The 12983-nt window shown below is 30.6% G+C and overlaps 1 protein-coding gene across 1 annotated transcript; it reads left to right on the forward strand.

The window, feature by feature from the left end:
* Window positions 1–2597: 2597 nt before the first annotated feature.
* LOC18056149 (ATP-dependent 6-phosphofructokinase 3) lies at window positions 2598–8291 on the forward strand. The gene is made up of 13 exons (XM_006451291.2): window positions 2598–3202; window positions 3361–3407; window positions 3542–3581; window positions 4127–4189; window positions 4275–4412; window positions 4955–5113; window positions 5238–5291; window positions 5495–5563; window positions 5663–5792; window positions 6516–6781; window positions 7307–7355; window positions 7449–7603; window positions 7803–8291. The coding sequence occupies exons 1-13, from the start codon at window positions 2921–2923 to the stop codon at window positions 8034–8036; spliced, it is 1686 nt and encodes a 561-aa protein (XP_006451354.1). The 5' UTR covers window positions 2598–2920; the 3' UTR covers window positions 8037–8291.
* The last annotated feature ends 4692 nt before the right edge of the window (window positions 8292–12983 follow it).

Here is a 12983-nt window from a genome sequence, read left to right on the forward strand (position 1 = left end):
CGCTCGTCTGATTAATATAAAAATAAAACGCATTAACTGGATGGGCCATGCCATAATAAAAAATTAGATTGCATTATTTGGGGATTAAAAAAAAAATAATACAGCAAGTTGTTTGTATCGCACACGCAGTCAGGCGCAGGTCACGTGGCAGCTTTTGTTTAATGTGAAATTGCATCATTTTTAAATGAAGCAGAAGTTTATTGACCATTCTTTAATATGCTGCTGCTGCTTCTCTACGTATGGATCCACGTTGGATCTCTTGCTGTAGAATTAATCAGTTTATGGCTCGTTTGGACAGTTGCATCACATGCGAAATAAAGAGTTTAAAAGGGGGGGAAAAAATGATTCAAGGATTAAATAATTACTTGAAAGTAACAGTCGGTGGGAGGGTGTGGTTGCTAGCCATATAAATTTTGTTGATGATTTTCGACGAACTGTTGTCGCATATGTTAATTTTATTACATCTTCCCTTTGCATTTCATGCATCATATAAATGAGCAAATTAACAGTAAATTACTAAATTGGGCCTATTTCGAATTTAAGAATTTATGCCGCATATTATGACGTGTGTACATGATCTACACTTCTAAAAATGTATTTGATGCAATAAAATCTTTGATAAATTAACTGCTTGGAATTATTAATATTCGATAAATTAATAAATTATTAATCTATGAAGATATTCTTTATTTTGAAAAATATAATCACACTTATATTATTAATTTATCTTAATTTGGTATTTATTATGTTTTATTTGAATTATAAGTAGTTGCTTTACATAGGTAGTAAAATAAGATCATTTTAGATTTTTTTAAATTAAAGATGACGTATGAAGCCCGTATTGTGCAAAGGAACACTCAAAGTGATATTGATATTTGATAGTTTTTTTTGTTACAAAATGGCAGTACTAATTATAATTTCATATTACAAAAAAAGTTAGAGATAAGATCCAAGTTGAAATCAATCACAAGCACAACAATAAAGAATATATTTTGCAAATCCCACTAGGAACTATCATATGTATTTAATTTCAAATTAGGTAATTATTAATTTCTATAATAAGTGGGTTCCATAAGAAAATAAAAATCATATAAGAATTTATTATCTTATAAATTTATCGTATTATTAATTTACTATGTTGGCGCAAGTCGAGATAGATAAAAACTATTTTATTTTATTTTTATTTTTTTATCTTAGACTGATACAATAAGTATTATACTCTTAACATTTTATTATTGAGGAATTACAAACTCTTTACATTCCAACTCTTACACGTGTATTAACCTATAAAGTAGCAATAATACCCTTGATAAAAAGACTATTTTCTCCGCATTCACAATAAACCATCTAAATGGTTGGCAGTATAATTAGTAGGGGTATAATTGATATTTGATAAATGCTAAGTTACAATAATTATAACATACATTTTTTATGTGAACCACATAAATTGTGGATCCTACAATTTTGTGTGGTTCACATGAGAGATGTATGTTACAATTATTGCAACTTAGAAGCTCCCTTGATATTTTATCTGATAGTATTTTAAATTCAATTGTAAAATACTCTTTTTATTCATCAAAAGTTTAATATATAAGTCATATTGGAATATTTGCACATGAATAGACCGATAGTAAGTCATCATAGACCGGTGTCCCACAGAAAATTTCTCTCATATTCTTTATAAAAAAAAAAAAAAATCATTTATAAGTTCTTTTATTTTTGTGAAAACCCTGAAGACGTGCCTTTTTACTGTCCGCGAGAAATAGAATCTAACATAAAAATGTAACCGAAAATACTCGAATTAAACAAAAAATATATATATAAACCAAAAACTATTTATTTTTTACTTGTTTATATAGAAAGAATTTACGTAGCCCTGAAGACAGCCAGCCACTGAAACAAATAAAAATCTGGAAATTATATATAAATCACCCAAAAAAAAATCCTTTTTTTTTTTTCTCACGCTAAACACTATTCTTTTCTTTTTCTTTTTCACCACTCTCACTGTGCCAAGTGTCAACGCTATAATTTTCTGCTTCTTCTTCTTTATTAGTTATTGTTTTTATTATTTACTTTTCTCAATAATATTAATATTTTATTTATATGGTCTGAAAACAAAAAATCACTGATAATAAATTGTTAATGATTTAGTGATAAAATGATAAAAATTAAAATATTAAGCGAATAAAAGTAATTGTCAAAAAATATTTGATAGTAAAATAATGATATCTTTAATATATATATATATAAATTCTTTTTTAAAATATTAAAAGTATATTATTATTGTGAAAACCGCATACTTTTTTACTGTCCGACAGAAACAGAATCCAACGTAAAAATGTTAACAAAACTCAAATTAAACAAAATAATAATAATAATAATAATAATAATACAAACCAAAAACTAATTATTTTTAGCAAATAATTTACGTAGCCCCCAAGACAGCCACTGTAACAAGTAAGTCGCCGTAAACAAAAAATGAAAATTAAACGGAATCTTGAAATTACATATAAGTCCCCCAAAGAAACACATCCTGTAGGACCTGTGCTGTTCTTTCTCACGCTTCGTCTTCTTTTTCTTTTTCTTTTTCGCCACTCTCTCTGTGTCAAGTGTCAACGCTATAATTTTTCCTTTTTCTCTTCATTAATTAATTATTATTATTATTTTTTTTCTCAATAATACCATTTTTTTTTATTTGTGCGGTCTGAAAACCACTAACAAAAAACTGTTAAAACAAGGCATAAGCCACCCGTTTCGTTTCTTGCGTACACTTTTCGCACAAAACAGCCTTTCAAAACCAACTAAACATTTACGTAGCTGTTTCTAATTTTTTTAATTTTTTCTTTTACTTTGGTCAAAAACACTCTGGTTCTTGCTTGTTTCCTATAAATATGGATTCCTATTGTTCGTTTTCTTTTGAATGGACTCAGTAGCTCTATCATCACCCTCACCATCACCCTCAACTTCAACTTCTTCTTTGAAATCGCGTTTCCTGCAAAAGCCTTCCCAGAACTCGAAGCAGTTGTCATCTTCGGTCAGTTTTAGTTCGAGTTCGTGTTCCGATTTTCGATCTCCGACAAAAGCTATTTCGATGGCGGCGGCATCCAACAATGGAAACTCACAGCGAAAGATTGTGACTGGTCCTGCTGGTTATGTTCTTGAAGATGTTCCTCATTTGTCTGATTATATCCCCGATCTTCCTGTAACTTGCTTTTTCACTTCCTCCTTTTTTTTTTTTTAAGAAAAACTTTTTGTTAATATATTTTATAGACTCTCTAATTGCTTGACTTGTTGACCTGTTGATCTGTTATTTTAATATTGCCGCCCTTTTAATTTGTTTATTAATTTTTGATTTTGCAGACATATCCGAATCCGCTGCAAGACAATCCTGCATATTCTGTTGTTAAGTGAGTTTTGATTTAGCTTTGTTTGTCTCTATTGTTGCTGTTAATCAGATTTCTGTTATGTCTGCTTTTGGTTATCATATCATTCATTGGGGTCATCTCTTTTTTTTTTTTTCTTTTTTCTTTTGTTTTTTCAGGCAATATTTTGTTCATGTGGATGACACGGTACCACAAAAGGTGAGCTTCAACTTCTGACTTTGTTTTCTTTCTTGTACTTCAAATTTTAGGTTAACGACTTTTGTCTTAGTTAACTTTACTAACTACATTGCTTCACTATTGAGGAGTTGGAAGTGGTCTGCCTCTTCGTTATTTAATGTTACCATGATTCTTTGGTTTAGAGAGGCTGACCCGAGAATCTTTTAGCTGTTGATCTGAAATATCCTGCATCGCTAGTGAGTGAGTTCTAGGACTGGTTAATAAGTTGAGGGCTCTCCTATCTAAGTAAATGCGTTTGGGTTGCAAAGCCAAAATAACGAAACTGTGATGGGCTGTGTGCCCAAAGCGAACAATATCAACTTGGTTGTTGGCCCGGGCTGTTACATGATCTCTCCCCAGTATGTAAGTGCCCAATCATGCGTAACGGAGCTAGTTAATGCTTATGTGTCTGTATTTCTGTGAGGTAGACTGGGCCAGTAAGGATATACATGCTCTGAGACATGACATGAGATTAATTAACACAAACTGCTTACTTATATGAGATTGTTGCTTTTTTTCAACTGTAGGTTGTTGTTCATAAGGATAGTCCAAGAGGGACTCACTTCCGAAGAGCTGGACCTCGTCAAAAGGTATGTGTTTATATACCCAATGTACCAGATTGGAATGGTACCTGCTTATAATTTACATATTCTTTGGGTGATTGATGTTTCTCAGGTGTATTTTGAGTCAGATGAAGTTTATGCTTGTATCGTGACATGTGGTGGCTTATGCCCTGGACTCAACACGGTGATTAGAGAGATAGTTTACAGTCTTTACTACATGTATGGAGTGAAGAGAGTGCTGGGAATTGATGTAAGTAACTCTTCCAACCCTTTTCTTCAATACTTCATGAAGTTCATTTTCCACCACTATTTCACAGACCTTCTTGGGCATTATAGGGTTAAAGGTTTCCTCCTTGAAATTGTTGTTATGCAGTGTATCTAGCACCAGTGTCATCCCCTTTTCTAAGTGTGATTTCAGGACTATTTGTAATGATTATACTCTGCTGTGCTTGTTGTTAACAAAATACATGCGCAAAACATGTACAAGTATTTACAATTTAACTTGCACAAGGAAATTATGCCTAACTGTTGCACAAACGCTGGCCCAGAAACTTTATCCTGGTTTAGAACGCGAGCAAAAGCTTTTTATCATATGGAAATTCTAAAGTTTTTTGTGTTTGTTTTCATCCTCCATGAGTTGTCAAGGAAAAGTCAACTATGTTGAATAAATGGGTTGTAAATTAAAGAGAAAGTTACACCTTTCACTCCATTATTGAATATTTGCTAATTAAAGTGGTTTTTGATATGCATCATTTGGTTCTCCTCAACTGATCAGGTGATTGATTGATGTAGGGAGGATACAGGGGCTTTTATGCTAAAAATACAATTGCTCTAACACCTAAGGGTGTGAATGACATCCATAAACGTGGTGGAACCGTCCTTGGTACTTCACGAGGTGGCCATGATACCTCAAAGATTGTTGACAGCATCCAAGACCGTGGGATCAATCAGGTTTGTGGAATTTATTATTCATCTTGAAACTTTTTACAAGTGAAGAGTCACATATGCTTTCCCTCGGTTATAGAGAGACCTATGTGAGCCAAGGATTTTGATTTTCTGTTATATGACAACTCAGGTTTACATAATTGGAGGAGATGGAACTCAGAAGGGAGCATCTGTTATATATGAGGTAAATTCCATTTCGTAGAATATTAGTAGTTGGTGAAATAAATTAAATTTGTTCCTTGCTGGTTTTCTATAGGACCTTGGTAGATATGATATTTTCCTTCCTTTCATTTGGTCTGAAGAAAGTATTAATTTCATGCTTGGAAGTAATTTGAACTGACTACATCTTATTGATGTTGGAAAATATTTTTCTTTATATGTCTGCAGGAAGTTAGAAGACGTGGTCTCAAAGTTGTGGTTGCTGGGATCCCCAAAACCATTGATAATGACATTCCGGTACCTCTCTTGACTTGTCAACAGCTTAACTGTTGCCTGCACAGGACACCTCATACCTCAAATCTGTTTACATTCTCAACTTTGTTTATTGCATGACAGGTCATTGACAGGTCCTTTGGCTTTGACACTGCTGTTGAAGAGGCTCAACGTGCCATTAATGCAGCGCATGTTGAAGCCGAAAGTAGTGAGAATTGTATTGGACTTGTGAAGCTGATGGGCCGCTATAGTGGTAAGCTCCTGTTTCTTATTGAAGACATCTTCAGTAGCATGTGCGTGCATGCATTCAGTTGCATTGAGGTCTCCTCATACCTAATGGAGAACATTTAACTTTATCTCTTTAAGAAATTAAAGGCTGCTACATCCATTTACTAAATTAGCTATGGATAACATTTTCTTCTTACTGCATTCTCCTCTGCCTTTCAGCAGTTTAAAAAGTCGGCATGACACGTCCAACTAGTTCTTACATCAACGTTACATGGGTAGATAACAAAGATGGTTTATATAACTGTCGTGATTGTTCTGTTATGTTTCCTTTCCTTTTTAATCAGTGTTTTAGTTAATATCTTACCGGGACTGGTGTTGCACTTCTGCTTTTATTTTTATTTTTTTTCTTTAAGTTCAAATAAGCAAATGCCTCAATATTTTGGCTCGTATGTTGGTATCTTTTGTGAATATAGTGATAAAACTTCTTTCAACTAATTTTAAGTCTCCCATAATTTAAGAGGATTTCAAGCTGTAATATCTTTAAGAAAAGGTTTTCCCACTGAACTTCATATATGTATAATGTTTAGTTTCATGTTTTTGCTGGCTTTTTAAATTCCTGGTTGTCTTGTCGACAGAGTTTCTCTGCTACCTTTTCATTTTGAGTTAATTTTATGTAGTTCTTTCCTTTATTGAAAGCAAAATTTGATAATTTCTCATTCATGAAATCTAAACTTGATAAATTGTGCAGGGTTTATTGCAATGTATGCTACTCTTGCTAGCCGAGATGTGGACTGTTGTTTAATCCCGGAGTCGCCCTTTTATCTCGAAGGGCATGGTGGACTTTTTGAATATATTGAGACGCGACTGAAAGAAAATGGGCACATGGTTATTGTGATAGCTGAAGGTGCTGGACAGGACTTGCTTGCTGAGAGCATTCGGTCAGCAACCCAGCAGGATGCTTCAGGAAACAAGCTCCTCCAAGATGTTGGGCTGTGGTTATCACAGAAGATCAAGGTAATTTCTCTAATTCTCTAGTTTCCCTATATTTCGCTCTGCCTTTTTTGTCAATATCAACGAAAAATGAGTTCCCTATCATCAGCATTCTGATTCTTTCTCATATTTTTGCATACTTAAGAACATGATTTTAGAATTAGAGATCTACTACGACCAAGTGAATAATTTTTGTTATAGTACAACCCAGACTTCTAAATCCAGGATGGAGAGATATCTACTCCCATTACAGGGCAACAAACTACTTCACTATATAATTAGGAGGGTGAGTCCCAAATTTGGGACTCGAACCACTTCCCTCAACTGTTAGTACCACCCAACCAAATGGCTGGGTGGTATTTAAGAACTTGATTTTAGATTTCGCCTAACTTTTGAGTTTCTTTCCCGAGGGCTAATTCATACTACTGTCAAAAGACTCCAGCTTTCAAGCGGACAATGTTAAATCTTCCTTATTATTTGTCAATTTATTTTAATTTATGCAATTGAAATGTTTTCAGATAATTTTATAGGTCCCGTTCTGTTTTGCAGGATCATTTTGCAAAAGAAAAGAAGATGCCCATCAACCTTAAATATATAGGTTGCTACTTTATACTTACTCTGTGTTCACAACACATTTAACTCATGGAAGCTTATTTTCTAGTGTGTTTATGCATTGCATATTTTCTGGCAGATCCTACATACATGATCCGTGCTGTTCCAAGCAATGCATCCGATAATGTGTACTGCACGCTTCTTGCTCAAAGTTGTGTACATGGAGCAATGGCTGGGTACACTGGTTATACATCCGGTCTTGTCAATGGCAGACAAACTTACATACCCTTCTATGTGAGTTCACACTCTACATAATACATATCTGTTGCTTTTTCAGAAGAATTAGGACTTAAATTTCAAAGTATGATCTGTCCCTTGCTTCATCTCCTATTCCTCTTGCACCTTTTCTGTCCTTTAACCTTCCTTATATTTATAAGCAAACATTCTTCTCTTCCTTTGATTGATAGCTGAATTGTTGGAATGCACTATGCAGCGAATAATTGAGAAACAGCACCATGTTGTGATTACCGATAGGATGTGGGCGAGGCTCCTGTCTTCAACAAATCAGCCAAGCTTTATGAACCATAAAGATGTCATTGAAGACAAGAAAGAGGAAGAACTACTAACCCAGATTGTCAATGAAGACAAGAAAGAGGAAGAACTACCAACCAAGATACCGGACATTTCTACTGAAGACAATTTGGTGAAGAAAGAGATAGCTGCCTAGGAAGAACTACCAACCAAGATATCACAAAACTTATGTACATGAGTATTATCATTGTTTAGCCTACGTTTAGCATAGCCTCAGGCCTCCGGATGTTGCTGCAACGCCCATGGCTGATTGATTCGGTTGTTTTTCTTCAGTTTTAATACGACGCATGAGAAAAATTTAGCTCTTTTATCTCATATTATGCACTGGGATGGTGTATTATTATGATGAGAGACTCGGTTAATAATACTAAGTTTGCATATATTGTCCTCCGTGAAATCTCATCCCGAGTAATGAGAGATTCTTGCAGCATATAAATGAAGAAAATATCTCACTTAAATAATTCGATCGAAATACGTTTAATGTAGAAACGAATAGTATTAACGGCTTCTCGAAGAAACTTCGACATGATTTAGCCATTTAGGGCATTTGCGATTCGAGTCTTGTAACCGTTAATTCAAATGCTTCAAGTGTTCTGAGTCTTTGCCGTTAGTGAGCATCACATAAATGTATTACAATTTGCTATCGGTATCAATTGAAAAAAAAAGAAAAAAAAAAGTCTATTAGTTATTGATTTCTCTTGGAGCCCAACTGGCGGAAAAGCATGCTTAGTATTAGCGGTGATTTGAGTTACAAGTGATAACAGGGATAAAATTTAGTGTTTAATGGATGAGATTTGTTAATCTCAATTCAGACCTTGAAAATTTAAGTTGAATCATATCAAACTAATAGCAATTGTAATGGTAATTAATTTTATTAATAATCCATCGAAGCCATATGGTGTATAATATATAATATATACATGAGATTTAGAGGTCAAATTCTGCTCATAAGGTGTATAATATATAAAGTAGCAAAAAAAGGAATAATCCATCGAAGCCATCTTCCGACGACAATTGAGCCATGACCTCAACCGTCAATAATTACTTGCCAACACTAGTAATCAATTTATCGAGATACTATTTTATTTCTGTACCTACGTTTGAATGGATTATGATTCTCTCATTATCTGATCTCTTCTTGTGAAAAAATATAAATGGGTGATTGGTAGTTAATAAATAAAGAAAATGAAGAAGTTAAATTATACCCATACACTATCACTTAAATACACATAACACAAAATTATTAAAAACTCATGAGAATTCAGATCAAATGAAGATCTTTATCTGGTTTGAATTACTTTTTTTTTACCGGGTAAAAGTCGCACGACTCAAGCATTTTTGTACATTATATTTTGAAAATTTCTAGGTCTAAACCTTCTTAAACCCTCTTACCTCGAAATAAGAAATTTGATCCATTACGTCAAAGATAGTTATGTTAAATGACTACTAAAATTTTAAAATAATAACAACTTATCTAAATTACACCTTTCGAAGTTTAAAAAAAAAATTACACCTTTAAAGGTACAATAAATACATCTAATTCTACCCTAGATAACTGGCAGAAGAGTAAGGTCATTTAAACCAGGTAATTTAAAACTGTCAAACTATTTATTAAATCTATTTACTATATAAACTCAGCTTTAAAATTTGAAATTGAAAGTTTAAGTTTTACTTAATAAATCCATCTAAATACTTAATATACCCTTAGATTTATTAAACGGAAAATTAAAATGTTGTTCAAATAGTTTACAACAAACGTAAACAATACTTTTAGTTATTTATTGTGGAGCAAAAATTTAAAGCATGAAATTAAATTACTGAAAGTATGTTTAAAAAAATATTTCTATAAAATATTAATATACAATCTAATTTATTTTTTAATGAAAAAATTATGTGTTTATTTTTTAACGTTAGTGTTGACGTGTGCATTTTAATTGTATTAAGGTTTCTTAATTTATTCTTGTCAATTGACTTTTAAAATCTCTAAATCAATTTTGAGTACTATTTTCCACTTTAATCTCAAATCTTTCAATCACATCAACGATATTTAAAAATCCTTAAGAGGCATTTGTCACGAATTTTTATTTTATTTTGTTTATGTTTTAAATTTACTTATGGCTCATATTGCGTTTTGTTAATGTTAGTTTGGTACATATCAATATTGCATAGAAAATTTTTGCCAAATTAATTTTGAACACATTAAAATAAACAACTAATAATCAAAATGTTTAGTTGTAGTAAACTATCCATTCATAGTTTATTGGGTATTTGATATCCAAACAAATGACTTTTTATATGACTTTTTTGGACGAACAATTTTTGAACTCCTAAAAATTAATAATAAAAATTTTTAGATTCATTCTACTCTACATTTTGAATTTAGATTTAGTATTGAGCTAATCTATACTCAATTTTCATAATTTTCTATCACATGTATACATATTCAGTAAAACCTGTATAAAGTAATATTATTGGGATCGGGAAAAATATTATTGTTGGGACCGAGAAAAATACCATTTTAGTGAGGTTATGTATTTATCGATAAATTAAAATTTATTAGTTTATGAAGAGTTTTCTTGTACATGAATTATTCTTTTCACTAAGATTCATTAATGAGTTATAAATACATGTACAAAGAAGCCAAAAACTTAATGTGAATATATTTTAAAAATCATGTATTTACAGATGATATTAGTAAATTAATGTAGTACATTGTACATAGTACATAGAACATACAACACAAACTCGATAAATACATAATCCATTATTTTAATTTTAGACTCAAATCATTAGAATCACGCCTTCTCATTTGAAAGGAGTAAAAAAAATCTACATTGACCGATGAAATGAGGAAGGCATTGTGCAAATATAAAAATGAGATGTAAGTTATCAAGAAAAATAATCCTTCATAATATGAATTTTATATGTTGCTTATTATTAATTTTTTTAATATTTGATCAATTATCAATTTGTATATTCGTTGGGCCCTAAAGGATTCGAAAAAAAATTATTATCTTATCCATGTAGCGAAATTATTATTTTGGTACATTGTCCCAAGTCGGGATAGGAAGAATTTATTATTTAATCGAGATTATTAATTTATTGACATTTATTTATTAAGATTTTATTGTAGCAATATACGGTTAATATTTAATTAGTTTTATATTTTTATTTATTAACTATCAATGGTAAAATTAATAAAAATGTCAGCTCAACATTGAATCTAAATACGTATATTTTAGTAGGGGTGTTCAAAATTCAATCTAATTCGCTCAATCCGTCTGATATATAGAATTATGAACTGTAAAAATCCGATCTGTGAATTAGTGGATTGGATTGGAAATTTAAAAATTTAAAAATCTGCAGTTGGTGGGTTGGATATAGATTTACTTCCATAAATCCATAAAAATCCGTGAATCCACAAAAAATGAAAAATATTTATTTAATAAAAAATAAACTTGTAAATATGAAATTATACTTACTAATAAATAAATAAATTAAAATATAGTTACATTAACACCATTATTATATCTTATTCGATAATAATATAAAATAAAAATAATTAAATAAAAAATACAGCTTTTAAATCTATTTACTATATAAACTCAGCTTTAAAATTTGAAATTGAAAGTTTAAGTTTTACTTAATAAATCCATCTAAATACTTAATATACCCTTAGATTTATTAAACGGAAAATTAAAATGTTGTTCAAATAGTTTACAACAAACGTAAACAATACTTTTAGTTATTTATTGTGGAGCAAAAATTTAAAGCATGAAATTAAATTACTGAAAGTATGTTTAAAAAAATATTTCTATAAAATATTAATATACAATCTAATTTATTTTTTAATGAAAAAATTATGTGTTTATTTTTTAACGTTAGTGTTGACGTGTGCATTTTAATTGTATTAAGGTTTCTTAATTTATTCTTGTCAATTGACTTTTAAAATCTCTAAATCAATTTTGAGTACTATTTTCCACTTTAATCTCAAATCTTTCAATCACATCAACGATATTTAAAAATCCTTAAGAGGCATTTGTCACGAATTTTTATTTTATTTTGTTTATGTTTTAAATTTACTTATGGCTCATATTGCGTTTTGTTAATGTTAGTTTGGTACATATCAATATTGCATAGAAAATTTTTGCCAAATTAATTTTGAACACATTAAAATAAACAACTAATAATCAAAATGTTTAGTTGTAGTAAACTATCCATTCATAGTTTATTGGGTATTTGATATCCAAACAAATGACTTTTTATATGACTTTTTTGGACGAACAATTTTTGAACTCCTAAAAATTAATAATAAAAATTTTTAGATTCATTCTACTCTACATTTTGAATTTAGATTTAGTATTGAGCTAATCTATACTCAATTTTCATAATTTTCTATCACATGTATACATATTCAGTAAAACCTGTATAAAGTAATATTATTGGGATCGGGAAAAATATTATTGTTGGGACCGAGAAAAATACCATTTTAGTGAGGTTATGTATTTATCGATAAATTAAAATTTATTAGTTTATGAAGAGTTTTCTTGTACATGAATTATTCTTTTCACTAAGATTCATTAATGAGTTATAAATACATGTACAAAGAAGCCAAAAACTTAATGTGAATATATTTTAAAAATCATGTATTTACAGATGATATTAGTAAATTAATGTAGTACATTGTACATAGTACATAGAACATACAACACAAACTCGATAAATACATAATCCATTATTTTAATTTTAGACTCAAATCATTAGAATCACGCCTTCTCATTTGAAAGGAGTAAAAAAAATCTACATTGACCGATGAAATGAGGAAGGCATTGTGCAAATATAAAAATGAGATGTAAGTTATCAAGAAAAATAATCCTTCATAATATGAATTTTATATGTTGCTTATTATTAATTTTTTTTAATATTTGATCAATTATCAATTTGTATATTCGTTGGGCCCTAAAGGATTCGAAAAAAAATTATTATCTTATCCATGTAGCGAAATTATTATTTTGGTACATTGTCCCAAGTCGGGATAGGAAGAATTTATTATTTAATCGAGATTATTAATTTATTGACATTT

This window comes from Citrus clementina, unplaced genomic scaffold (assembly GCF_000493195.1).
Source record: "Citrus clementina cultivar Clemenules unplaced genomic scaffold, Citrus_clementina_v1.0 scaffold_1, whole genome shotgun sequence".
NCBI lineage: Eukaryota > Viridiplantae > Streptophyta > Magnoliopsida > Sapindales > Rutaceae > Citrus > Citrus x clementina.

Excerpts from the sequence above, each read along its gene's own strand:
- LOC18056149 (XM_006451291.2), top strand. The coding sequence starts at position 2,921 with ATGGACTCAGTAGCTCTATCATCACCCTCACCATCACCCTCAACTTCA. Across the intron at positions 3,408-3,541 it reads CCTGCATATTCTGTTGTTAA|GCAATATTTTGTTCATGTGG; the intron begins GTGAGTTTTGAT and ends TTGTTTTTTCAG. Across the intron at positions 7,356-7,448 it reads CATCAACCTTAAATATATAG|ATCCTACATACATGATCCGT; the intron begins GTTGCTACTTTA and ends ATTTTCTGGCAG.